Below are 14,377 nucleotides of genomic sequence, written 5' to 3' on the forward strand. Positions count from 1 at the left end.
GAGAATGTTTGTTTGTCTTTCGGCTTTTCCCAGTTAGGGGTCGCCACAACGGAACTCCGGTCCGCTAATGATTGGCAGTTTTTTTTTTTATGGTGTTGAGTTGCCAGCCCAATGCCCAACCTTCAACGAAGGCACACCCATTCAACGCATGCAATAGTAAAATTATGTATTAACTGAAGCAGTTGTCTCTGTATTTATTGTACTTAGTACAATACAGCAATAAGACTAGTTGGTCACACTATATAGTTATGCATGCATGTAAATGCAAGTAACAGCAAGAAACCAACAAAAGGCGTTACATAATTTTTCACTAGAGTCCATTGGAGAACATGCATAAAGAAATGTGCCAAAGAAAGTAATACAATGATTGCTGCCATACAACCTAGAGCTTGAAGTACTGATCTTGCTGAAGCAGATGGCTGTGAAAGCAGAAGATGAACCTGACTTCCAATAGTGGAAATGTGATGAGGAGGTAGAGATGCCACCTGCATTGTCATATCCAGAATTGTACCAATGAACTCCAGCCTCTGGATTGGTGTTAAGTTTGATTTGGCATAGTTTATTGTTATATCCAGTGACTTGCAAATCTGGAGCAAACAGTCCCTGGCATGCAGAAGGAGATGCTTGGAGCAGGCAGTGAGGAGCCAGTCATCTAGATATAGAAACACTTGGAGTCCTTTTAGTCTCAAGTGAGCTGACAAGCACTGCCATACATTTGGTTAACACTCTGGAGGCTATGGTAAGTCCAAAGGGTAGGGCTCTGAATTGGTAAAGACTGGCTCCCAGATGACAGAAGTGCCTTTGGGAGTGTCTATCTATTTTGATATGATAGTACACATCCTGAAGATCTATCGAGCACATCCAATTGTCCTTGTGAAGAAAAGGTAGGATGGACTGTGACCATTTGGAACTTTGATTCCTTCACATACTCATTCAAATTGCTTAGATCCAAAATGGATCTGAGGTCCCCTGTTTTCTTGGTTGCAAAAAGAAGCGTGAATAAGTTCCAAACCCTATTTGGTCAGGTGAGGACTTTTGGATGACTCTTTTTTTCTAGCAGCTTTTTTATTTTTTTGTGCTACTGCATTCCTTTGACTGGGGTAACATTGGGAAGCTGCCTTCTTTTGGTGAGAGGGAGTATGAAAAATGGTATGGAATAACCTCTGAATGTTAATCTTAGCACCCATGAAACTTGTGTTGTATTTGCCCAGGCATCTGGGAGCATGGACAATCATCTCCTGACTGCCTCCTGAGATGGATAGTCAGGAAACACTTCAGGAATGCTGGAATGGTCTGTCTGGAAAATAATACCTGAAACCCTAATTCTGCAGGCTTCTACCTCTAGGGCAATATCTTCCGTTATAGTTTTTTCCTCTGCCTCTGGAGGAATTATCAGTACATTGGTCTTGTAAAGATCTCTGAGATTTCCAGAACTACATCTTCTTACTACATCTCTGATTCCTAAAAAAAGGTTAGTTGAGGGGTAGAAAACTTGATTCCTATGGCAGGCAGTCTTTCGATCTAGTTCACTGTGGGTAAGCTTTTATTAAACTGATGGCCAAAACAAGGAAGTGCCATCAAATGGGCATTAATAAAGAATGTCTTAAAAGGCTCCATAAAGCTGCATAGCCACATGCAGGCATGTCTCCTTAAGGCAATATCTGAACCAGCTGCTCATGAGGTCCCTTCGGCTGTAAGAGAGATCAACCACATGGAAGCATTTGATATGGATAGTGGCCAGTTGCAATGATGTTCTTTTGAAATCCTCTGCAGACATGGAGTCTGAGAGAATATTTGATAGCTCTTTAGGATCATAGGAAGTTACTAGGATATTGGCCCTGAGGCCCTTAAAAGACTAGCCAAGAATTTAGCCCATGTTCTGACAAGCAGCACCCGATACCACTGTCCAGCAGGGACACAGGTGGAATCCCAGGGGGTGTATTTTCTGTTCTCCATCCAGTTATCCAGGTTGCGCTTGAAAAGGTTTAATGAGGTACTCTGCTTGACATGGAGTGGGAGTCTACTCCACAAAAGGGGGAGTCTCTGGGATAGAAATCTGTTCCTTCTTCTTCTTCTTTTGGCTTTTCCCGGTTAGGGGTTGCCACAGTGGATCACCTTGTCCACTCATGATTGGCAGTGGAGTTTTACAGTGTTGAGTTGCCAGCCCGGCGCCCAACCTTCCACAGAAGGCACACATGCACTCACACCTAGGGCCAATTTAGCATGTCCAATCCACCTACAGCATGTCTTTGGGATGTGGGAGGAAACCGGAGCACCCGGAGGAAACCCACGCGACCACAGGGAGGTCATACAGACTCTGCAAAGAAGGCACCCCAGCCAAGGATTGAACCGGAGAACCTCTTGCTGTGAGGTGGCAATGCTAACCACTGCACCACCATGGCCGCCCTATACAAATCTGTTCCACCAAGTCCTATTGATGTCACAGACCAGGTTGAGGACACACATGTGGGTTACTCGAGTGGAGCTTGACTTACGGATATGCAACAGTCCCATCAAGGCGGGGTCTGAGATTGCTTTGTATGCCAGACAGAGGTCACCTCTGGAGAGTCTGTAGGAGAATGAGTAGAGGGACAGGTTCTTTAGCCTATCTGTGTAGGGTAAATGTTTGAGGTCCTGGATTCTCCTGGTGAGGAACTTCTGTGGTCTCTCCAGCTGCTGCATATGCCTTGTAAGGTACATGCCAAAAGGGGCGTTGTACTCAATAATGGGTCTTATAAGGGAAGAATACAGGGATGTTATGACCACCTTGTCCCTGGATGAGATACACTTACTAATGAGGTGGGCCATGTAGAAAGCTTTCCGTAGAATGGAGGCAATATTGTCAAAAGTCAGTTTGCTATCAACCTGGGTGCCCAAGTTCCTCATGACTGATTGCATGCTCAGGACCTTGATATTAATGTGATAATTTGTGGGAGCATCACTCTCCCCAAAGGGGATGATGTTGGATTTTTTAGCATTCTGTTTGAGGCCATGATTCTGGCACCAGTCATTTGTTTGGGTGAGACCCTCTTGGACGATGCCCACATCACTAGGGGAATTGATGACAGCGCCCAGCTTGCAGTCATCTGCAAACTTGGTCAGCCATAGCCCACTTGTTTTGCCCTGCACCTTAGAAAAGTACATCCCAAACAACAAAGCCCCCAAGACCAATCCTTAGGGTACACTGCTCATTATGGGTCGACTGTTTGAGGTGACTTCCCCTATTTTGACTAGGTGGGCTCTATCAGTGAGCCAGTTTGCTACCCATCTGGTACCATATGGATTGATGCCTAGCTGAGAAAGTTTATCTATTATACCTGAGTGGGGAATAGTATTGAAGGTTTTGGCCAGTTCAAGGTAGGTGGTGTGCACTGTCTTCCCCTTGTCCATGGCTTCAGTGAATGTCTGAAGGAAGTTGACCAAATTTAACAGGCATGACTTCCCATTGATGAAACCAAATTGTATGGGATCAAGTGTTTGCAGGTTGCCAATGTCCTTGTTAATGAGGTCCATGACAATCTGCTCCATGGCCTTGCAGTTGAGGCTAGTTAGGTTGATGGCAACCAAACCAAAAGTATCACCAGCATATAGGATGTAAAATATAATATATGTTTTCAATAAATATGTCAGCAATGGTAAAACCATGCTGAATACAAATATTCATGAACTCCACCATTTTGAAACCTACTTATAGTCCCTCTCTTAAAGAGGTATTGCCCAATTGTAAAAATGTCAAATGTTCACACCATATACAAATAACCTCATAATGTGCAACATATGTTCTACAATCAAATAAAAAGTGAAAAAATACATATAGATATATCCCATCCAGAAAATCTGGCAGATATAAAACCTATGCTCCAAACATATAATATTTTATAACAAATGTAGCAAATATAACAACAAGCAAATAACCTGCCATTATAGCAATATGTATTTTTTCACTATATGGTGTTTCAAATGTGGGAGTTTTGTTACTTATTTTCATGAATATTTGGCATTGAGAAAGGCTAACATTCAGCATGGTTTTTACCATTGCTGACATATTTATTGAAACAATAAATTATTATTTTACATCCTATATGTGCTGGTCCGTTTTGGTTTTCTGTAGTTAGGTTGATGGGTCTACAATTTCCTGGATCTGTGGATGCTCCACCTTTGTGCAAAGGAATAACAGTGACTGTTCTCCACTCTGCTGGGACAAAAACGGTGATCAGGCTTTGGTTCAATAGGATGCCTAATGGTGCTGCAAGTTCCTGCCTGAGTTCAAGTAGGATGCAGCCTGGGATGTTATAGGGTCCCATGGTAGCTGTATGTTTTGCCTTTGAGAGGGCAGTGATGACTTGCTCCCTAGAGGTAAGGGGAGTGGGGCAGGTGCTGGGGATGTCCTGATTTACTGATGGGATGACAGAGGGGTGAAGTTTTTACTGAACCTGTTTGCCAGCAGGTTGGCTATATCTACTGGATTTGTGTATGTAGTGTCCTTGACCACCAATTCTGAGCAGATCTGAGTGCTTCCCGTGAGACAGCAGACATATATGAAGAAAGCCTTGTGATTGTCTTTAGTGGATGTGGCCAGTTTGGACTCGAATTTTGCTTGGGAGGATTTCACTTATTTGCTTGTTCAGACTAAGGAGAGATGGCTTCCAATTAGGCACCTGCTTCCTCTTAGTCCTGGGCAGCAATTTTTTCCTTTTAATATACTTTATTTATTGCAGATGGCCACCAGACAAGTTTACTCTTCCTCAAGGAGGATGCTTTTGTCCTGTCAGGTATTCCTGATTCCATGCAGCTATATAAATGCTTATATAGTACTTTGGTGTAGGTTTGGAAAAATGTGCCACTTCCTACGGGGGGTGAAGGGGCTGTGAAGCTGTTTATACCTTCCCTAAGGAGGTTGTAATCAGCTTTAGAGAAGTTTTTTTGTTTCACCCTAGCTGGGGGGGGGGGGGGGGTCAGGTGAGATGATGACTTTGAAAGTGACAGCTTTGTGGTTGGATCTTACCAGGGAGGATGGCACTGTAGGGCTGCTGCTTTGGTTACTCATGTTGGTTAATACTAATTCCAAGATATTTCCACCTCTTGTGGGCATGTCAACCAACTGGTCCAAGGCATTTCCATTGACAAAATCAAGAAATCTCTGGGCATTTGTGTTTTGTCATGAGTAGTTCTTCCAATCTATGGTTGGATAGTTAAAGTCGCCCAGGAGCAAGGTAAAGGGTTGAATCTTTATAGATTCAAAGAGGTCCAGATAGGTGGAGTGGGCATCTTAAGTCAAAGTTGGGGCCTTTAGCTAGCTATGATTTGAATAGGGGTCCTTTCAATGGTTAACTGCACCTAGACTATCTCCTGTGCATCATACTGTTTGACCAGCCTGGAGGTATGTATGTCTTTTATATATATTGCAGCTCCACCTCCTTTTCCTTTGCTGTCCATGGTTTGGTGTCTGAATATATGACAGAATGAGTAACCTGACATGGCTGGGGTGTTATCTGCAGCTTTGAACCAGGTTTCTGTGACTGCACAAATGTCAGCATCTTCCAGGATTAAGAATACTTGCAATGAGTGCAGTTTCATGTTTAGACTCCTAGCCTTTAGCAGCATGACCTTTAATTTACATTTTGATGACATTTTCATGTTGGTAATTTTGACCTCATGGCATTGCCTAAAAAAATGCACTATGGAGGAGGCCAGAAGCCTGAAGCCCAAAGTAGACAGATGCAGGCCATCTCTGGCAAAGCAGCATGGTTTGTCAATCATGTCTCCCCAGGCTGTTACTACTGGATCCCCTTGGAATGACACCAGAAACTAATCCAATTATTAAAGGCAATAATTTTCTGTTTGTATTGAGACATCTTTCTGGGTGACAGTAGAATGCTGCTTATGGATAGGAACATACCTGCCTGTGACACATATTCAGCGAGCTTGATCATGTTTCTCTTCATATAGTCCAGGAAGGTATGTCTCAAGTCATTCAAGCCAACATGGACTATGACAGAGTTATAACAGTACCTGTTGTTTTGAGATTGAGTCCATGGGTGACATGGCGGATTCTGGCACCTGACAAACAACTAACTGTGACTTTATCTTTATCCAGCCTGGTGAGGGGCACATCTGTGTGTCTCACAATGGAGTCTCCTATAACTAATATGTTGTGTTTATGTTTTGGTCTTAGTGGCTGTGAGACACAGGTGTTTGCACTATGTGTGATGTGTGGTGTGGTAGGGAGTGGAGTTCATCTGTAGGTCTTTTTTGTTTGCATATGTTTTTGTTGAGGACCTCCTCATATGTAGGTGTGTATTGTTAAGGTGTGAGTGGTGTTTGAGGTGTGGTGTTTGTTTTGACAACCTTCTCAGTACCAGATATACTGTCTTGCGAGGGAGAGAGCATTGACTCTAGGTTCTTAATGTAATTGCATCTCTCACAAATTGTGTTCCTAGGTGGTAGCAGGAGAGGGTTGTCTGTGTACATGAGGCAGTTGCTACACTGTCTCAGGGTGCCCATATTAACCAGACTGGCAGGAGAAAGAGTAGAAAATTGTGCATCCATATTTGTCAGAAACTGAGGCAGACAGGCCAGAGAGAGTTAAGAAAGTAAAGGGTGGAAGGCCTAAGAGTAGTACTACTAGGTGATCACACAAGTGCTACTAAGTGAGAATGTGTAGCTGGAATACCTAACAAAGGGATAAAAACAGTGCAGCTGCAGCTCTGCATGCAGCAAACCTGCAAAAGACCATGGTATTCAATTTAAGGGTTAAGAACACAGTAAAAAGTCACAAAAAAGCACAAATTAACCACTTACAGACAAAACAGAACTCACAGTATGAAAAATAAGACTTAAACAGTAATGAAATGCACCAAAATACAATTAAACAGTAACAAACTGCAGTAAATAGCAATGAAATACAGTTAAACAGTAATGAAATGCAGTTAATCAGTAAATTGCTTTAAAACAGTGCAAATGTGCTAAATTAGCTCACAATCACAACACTAAAAAACAGCTCAAATAAAGTATAAGGCTACCGACAAGCAGTAACAAATGCGGCATGTGATGCCCCTGCACTGACCCAGTAATCAAGAAGCCTCAGTCCTTACCACTAACACTAGTGAGGGACGTGCGCAATGGGAGGATGACAAGTACACACACAGTAAAGTGTAATTTCCCTTAACAGCACACAGAAATCACGGTCAGTCTGGGCTGGTTTCTCTCTCTCTTTCCAGATCCCCAATAAGACTCCCCACTGGCACAGCTATAGGGTTAAGATCTCAGCCGAGTGGTCAAGCCCAAACCTCCAGCATCCTCTCTGTACAACCAGTGATTCGTGTCCCTGCCCAAGTAGTTGACACACACACACTTTGAGATTTGATTTATATACAAACACACAGACACTCCTGGGGAAGGCTGGCACAGTTTCCGTAGCTATGCCCTGTTCTGCCCAGACTATAAGGTAGTACCAGCTGTGACCACCACTCTTATCAGCTACTATAAGGCCCTTACAAATGGTGACCAATTCTACTGTGTAATGTTACTATTATCCAAATGGTAAGTGTGTCCAAGACTAAGGCTATTTAAGAGTGCCCTATACAGTGTCACCAAATACATGCAAGTACTTTAAGAGCTTAAATATCTCTAACAAAACAGCCACAATAAAAAGGTTTAAATATATTTAATAATAAATAACAGAGCAAGACAATACTCAATAACCTAATACAGTGACAACAGAGTTCAGAATCACAGGAAATACTTTAAAACAACATTGCAGGACAGTCTCACATAAATACAGAAAATATCTAGACTGATCTTACTATTTTCCTATCTATCTCTAAGAGAGATACTGTGATCTAAATTTTATTTACAGAGTAAGGCAAATGCCGGTGAGATGTTTACAGGTCCAGAGACAAATACAAAATGAACAGACTTTCTCTTTGAGCTAGTTCTTAAATTAATAATACACATTACTACAAGTCCTCCCTGTGGTCGAGTGCCACTAAAGACATGCAGGTAGGTGCGAGCGTGAATGGGCATACCTTCTTTGAAGGTTGGGGATCGGGCTGGCAACTCTGCACTGTAAAAATCCACTGCCAATCATGAGCGGAACAGAATTCTGCTGTGGCAACCCCTAACTGGGAAAAACTGAAAGACTTAAGACTGCTATGTTAGCTAGATGACATCACTGTTTGACACCTGCCTCTAATTCACAGGCTAAACCGATACCAACAGAATTTAACCTGTCTTTATGAAAAATACTTAAGTCTTAGAAGCTGACACTAATCTCTTAGAAGCTTGCTTGAAACTGGAAGTCGTAAAACAATTAACACTTTTACATTTTAAACCTAGTAATTATTTCTGCCTTAAGACAATAGAAATAAACTCTAGCTGTAGACATTCTGTCTTCTAGCTGTGGTAGGCACAATCGTAAAACTCTTTACTTATTTTCACAGAGTTTGCAAGTTAACTCTGTATGTCCCAACTTCTACTATGATAACATACATTTGCACAGGCATATAGTCCATATATATCTCTACTCTTTTCCAGCAGGGTGCACTGTGATTACATATTTGAACCTCAGCACATAACATACAGGTTACTTACATCTGTAGACAAGCCTATGGATCATATTAATATTTACAATGACATAGAATTATTTACAAAATTCGAGCTAGCTGGGCTGGCAGCCTTCACACGGCAAACTAACTGCAGTTGAACACCTAAGCACAAGCAAAATGAAGTAGGAAGAGGCACAATTTTTTTTTTGGTCAAATTTCTCTGAAGTCTAGTAAAATGTGCCAGGTAGTTTAATGACCTCAGAACAAAAGTTGCTGAGGCAAAGACTCACTTTCCAAATCTGTTCAATGCTCTAGACTCGCTGTTTGGTGGATGAACAGAAAAGCTCTTCTACTAGCTCCTTTTTGGTGGCTACTGCCACCACCATAGCATCTACTGGGGCTCTTTTTCTCCAGTGGGGACTGTGTGTAGGCAGGGCTAAAAATTTATCGGGTCTGTCAGGGATTGGTTCAATGGTATCTGGCTCCTTCCCAGCCCAGCAGAAAACCAAATTAATAAGTTAATCTGCTGGGGGCGGTGACCCAAGATGTAGGTGCCCAGAACCCAAAGCCTCCAAAAATACCAATTCTTCTGGAGTGGGGTTTTTGGGAAGACCAGCCACCTTTTTGTTTTAGGATTTTTAAAATACCTCCAAAGGGGGTGTCATCTGGTGATGATCTGCGGGACTCTTCTCCTTCGTCAAAATCAGTATCCTCTGTGAGTCACTTTATTAGGCATCCAATGTGTCTCCTTTTACATGTTCTCTTCCTCTACACCTCCTCTGTGGAATGTTGATGTGAGATGCTGGAAAAAAGGGAAAGTCCATCTATTGGAACTGATTGTAGACTTATTGGAACTGGCTGTCTCTGTGGAATAGGTCTGATCGACTCAGAGCTCGGAATAGATGAGAGCAAAAGGGTAGGATATGAAAAATGAGCAGGGGGTTCTCTGGATAGAGAAAAATGTTTCCACCACCTCAAAAGCTGACAGACCTGGAGAAGCTTTGCCCCGCCCCTCTTGGAACCGAAACTCCCAACGTAGGTAGGTCTTGACCACTCTCGGGTCCGCTCCTCAATGACGGAACCAGATCCAAACTGTCCACAGCAAAGGCTCCAAGTGGAAGGGATGGATCCAACAAAATTGGAGCTGAACATATTGCCTTGGATCTGACAATGACACCTTGTCTCTGTAACCCATTCTGATCAGAGGGTATAGGAGCAGAACTAGTCAAGGATATAGTCAGAATCGAAGAAGAAGCTTTCCTCAGATCAGACACCAGACCTCTCAGGGATTTTAGATCGTGGGACTCTGAAATCAAAGGATAGATCAGAGAAGGAGATAGAATGGTGCTAGATATCATAGGTATATTCACAGATCCAACAGGGGAAAGAGCTGGTAAGACCCCCATCTGGATCTGACTTCTGAGAAATTTTCACATCATACTATCCACATCTGCTTCCAATAAACTTCTGGAGGACCTAGAAGAAGTTGTGGATGGGGTCTGGAGGGTTTCTTGGAGTTTGAAACAACTGAGTAGGCAATGTGGGTAATATGGGTTTAATATGAAGTCCTGGAGTAAGAGTCTCATGAGCCTTACTATGGTTCAGATTTGATGACTTAGGATTTGAAGGTGTTGTAGGAGATGCTGACATAACAATATGAGGTGAACCTTTTAGATCCGAGGGTTTCTGATCTGAAATGTTTCTTGTTTTTGCCAGAGGCTCTGAGGAAGACCTTGGGAACTTCAGTGGAAAGCTTTTTTTATGGTCCGAGGGAGTGGAATTGCTATATTTGGAGGGGGGTTTGAGCCCCAGAAGAACAAGTAGCTGGTAGCTGACCTTTCAATATCAGTTTGTTTCATCTGTCTGCCAAGGTCCTAAAATTGAAAGTAGAGCATAATGAACAAGAAATGTCCAAATGCCTAGGTTCATGGCAGTACATGCATTCCTTGTGGGCATCCAAACTGGGGATTTTATGCCACACAAGAAGTGCATTTTTTTTAAATCCTGTAGGTTTATCTGACATGGAGAAAGCCAATAAGGAGCAACAAAATAAGTATAATAAAAGTTTTTTTTTATTTATTTTTAGGAGAGAAGAGGGGGGGAGGAAAGGGTAAAGATTTTACTTACCAACTATGATAATTTAACAGAATTACCTGATGTGGTAAAAGGGTAAGCAGAAATACCAGCAATGGCAATCAAGATTTACTATTAAGAAAAAAATAATATAAAATCCTAACATCTTTTAAAAGTCTAAGAGGGAGAATATATAAATTAAGATAAATGTTGAAGTTTTAAAGGATAGCAAAAAATTAAGTAACTCATTAAATTAGATTTACTGATGCTTAAGAGAGGAATCTGTGTCTGTTTGTGATGACGACAAATATCTGAGGTAATGGGGATGAAATAGTGCATTATGGGTACAGGGAGGAGCTCGAGAGCTGGATCCGAAGTCTAGAATATGCAGCTGAATCTGATCTGAGGATCAAATCTGAACCCATACACTGAGGAAGAATGAAAAGGGCAACATCAGATCAATTGTTTAATATCAAAACAAACATGAGATAAAGTGTTTAGCTTTATTTTAATTTGTTTTATATTTAGGCCTGAGTGACTGTTTTAACTAAGACTGACTGCCATGCCTGAGATGAAAGTTATTATAAAGGAACAATTTTGCTAGCTATCAAGGTAGCTAACTGCAGGAAATTCATGTCATCTTAATTAGGTAAAGCTACTTAACTGGTTTAACCAAATTAATTTTATAAGCATACAACAATGAATTTCACCAGAAATTGATACATTCTCATATTTTCATTTTTTTATTCTTACCCATCATGCAGAAGCATGTAAGATACAAATCTCCAAGCTTCTCGTCTCTTATTTGACACAAATGAAAGGGAACTGTTCGTCAGCACATCATTAGACAGAGTGAGCCATTGTTTTTGTGGCATCATTACTGCATAGTATATGAAAACACCTAGCTGAAAAAAAAACAGAAAAGTAGCAATTATTCGTGTTCTATTAATAATTCTCTCAAGTACTTTAGTCCTTTTTTTACTTTATTTCAACAGTCTTCTTACCATGACAGTACAGAAGCAGTACCTCTCGTTTCTTGTGAGGAATGCAGCTTCTGGTAACCATAGAGCTATATAAATATATATATATAAGATAGAGTTGTACCCATCTCAGCAGTCACTAAAATGGCCTGGATGCAGCTCCATCTCAAGCCTTAATTCTGGTCATAGGAATAATGTCATCTAAGACACTTGCATTCATCTGCAGTATCTCAAAAAACCTTCGATACTAAGAATGACCTGACAATACACTTGAAACTGGCAATATAGTCTATGATCATCCAGCTCACATAAAGAGGGCTGCATGGGACCATGGTACTTGTTATCAACACATTCTTTAATGCTTTTTTTGCCAGAAAATCATTTTTAACAATGATTTAAATGTCCCAGTCAGATTCTACTCTTCTTATGACATCCCTCCTGGAAAGCAAGTGATAAAGATATACTGGGGTACCTTCAAGACTGACCGCCAAGCCACTCCAGTGCCATAGAGGGATAAAGCTCTGACTATAACCCAGGTGAACCAGGTTTCATTACAGTCACAGTCAACTGAAGGAGTGGCAAGGAGGGAAGGAGACGGATGCCTATCTTTGAAGGGAGGACATCCATCGATAGTAATCTCTAAGGAGAGGTGTGGTCCAAAGAGAAGAGCTGCCCTCACATGTAGGTCAGTGACTACAGGGAAGGAGGCAGAGAAGGTATATAGGTCATATATAAAAAAAAACAGCTAGACTATAGACCTTCCATGAACACCCTTAAGTTCCTCACTGGACCAAGAATAAATTCAGGCATTGGACTGGAGGGAGAGTTAAACGGAATGCTGGCATTCCCAGCATAGGACCTGGGGCACTGGAACATCTGGAAGCTGTCACAATGACAGCAGGGAAGGGGACAAAATACACTGACCTCTCACACTGTGTTTAAATGTGAAGTTCAAGCAGTAAAAGGGTTAGCTTTAAGGATAAAATTTGACTTTACTGGTAAGGTCATTTTGGGCCAGCAAAAGAAAGAACAAAAATATATCAAAAAAGAAACTATTCAAACTGAAGTGAAGAAAGCAAAACCTGACAATAATGGCAATCTGGAAAAAAAATTAAATTGTTTACATTAGTAGCAGTATTAATGTAATAATGATAAACTGTGACACAGCATGGAATACTGGGATAAATTGATAATGATTTCACATATCGCTCAAAGCAACAGAGAAACAGTTGGCAAAAGATGCCATGGTCACACATATACTTTTTTTTTGTCTTGTAAAATAAAACTAGCACCTGTAAAATTTGTCTAGGCTCTCTGTCTAAGGGCCCTTGTTGCAAGATAAAGGTGTTTCAGGATGCGCATATGTTGCCAGGAAAACCACTAACAAAATATAAGCTTTTTTGCCAGCATATAAACTGGGAACATAGAAGAATCTTTAGTACTCCAGACCCCTTTGTGATGCCTAAGCACAGAGCAGGACACTGTTGTAACTTACTGATTTCATAATTCACTTTACTGTTTGGATAAACACTCCTAGGATACTAACCTTATCACATGAAATGCATACAAGTTGTATTACACATCCTCTGCCAAAAATATCCTTGACGTTAATCTCATTGTTTAAAAATTCAATTATACTTGTTTAATATAATCATTTTGTTGCAGATCCATGAATCTGCAGTCATTAACTCAATATGATTCAGGATAATTTCTTTAAGAAGTGTGTGGAGCTTTACAATTAGCTGTGCATGCGTTTGTGCTGGGTGGGAGTTGTCCTGTATGCAGGCTATGGGGTTATACAGTAGTACTTCAAATTGTCTCCCATTGTAGTTAGTGAGCTTTCACTGAATGCATTTCTGGTGATCTGGTCTTCAATGTTGACGCTTCTCCTCTATGTGGACTTGAACTAGCATTCTGTGGCACAGCTTTTGACAAAGTGATCTTGATATGACGGTGAAACACGCATATATGATTGATTCCATCTTGAAGGAGAAATATTTTATTACCATCTGAAAGAACTGTATTTATCAGAGTATTTACATCATAATATGATCTGAAGTTACATGGGGTCATAGGTAAGTACTTGGAGGCTATTTTAAGCCTAGCCAATTTCCCTTTTTGTACTCGAATTAACCTACCCTATTTGATTAGATATTGGCCTTGCCCATCCCAAGGTCGACAATTATATATTACTCCCAGTAAGAATAACTGGGATCATATCACAGATAATTTGAGGGGATCCATGCTTGGGATAAAGCATTTAAGAGCTGCCTCTGTCCATTAGTAGTTCAAGGGGAAGTCCTGGGGTAAATTTTCTGTTTCCCATCCATAAATCCAAGTTGCACTTAAATGTGAGATGAATTTTGATTTACTGGGAAGTCTGTTCTAGAACAGTGGTATCCTCTGCAAGAGATACCTGTCCCTGCAATCTGTTCTGTTGATGTTGCAGAAGAGGTTGAGATCCTTAGGCCAAGTATTTCTGATGCCATTTGACTTGCTAATGTACAGTAAATGGGTTCATAGGTAAGTACTAGGCTATCTGCCCGAGGGAATCTATAAGCCTAGCCAGAATGTGTTGGCTTACAGTTTTTCTAAATCTGAATTTTTTTAGCCACCTTTCTATGAGTCCTATAAAATATCTTTCATTTGATAAGAAATGAAAAAAATAAGTCCTTTTGTGAGTGAACTGACTGATGTACATGTAATTTGACTATGTATGTTAGCAAATGTGTTTGCGTCTAAAATCATCCAGCAATGAACTGTAATGGTAGTGTGTGA

General features: G+C 41.0%; 1 protein-coding gene across 4 annotated transcripts in view; it reads right to left on the reverse strand.

The window, feature by feature from the left end:
* RHBDL2 (rhomboid like 2) overlaps window positions 1-14,377 on the reverse strand; it is a 595,588-nt gene that overhangs the window by 260,902 nt on the left and 320,309 nt on the right. For all 4 annotated transcript variants that reach the window (XM_044083432.1, XM_044083438.1, XM_044083448.1 and 1 more), the window contains exon 3: window positions 11,373-11,524. In XM_044083432.1, coding sequence (XP_043939367.1) covers window positions 11,373-11,524 — 152 coding nt within the window. The remainder of the gene's footprint in view (window positions 1-11,372; window positions 11,525-14,377) is intronic.

The sequence above is a fragment of the Protopterus annectens genome, chromosome 1.part1 (genome assembly GCF_019279795.1).
Source record: "Protopterus annectens isolate FY-2018-M chromosome 1.part1, PAN1.0, whole genome shotgun sequence".
Lineage (NCBI taxonomy): Eukaryota > Metazoa > Chordata > Ceratodontiformes > Protopteridae > Protopterus > Protopterus annectens.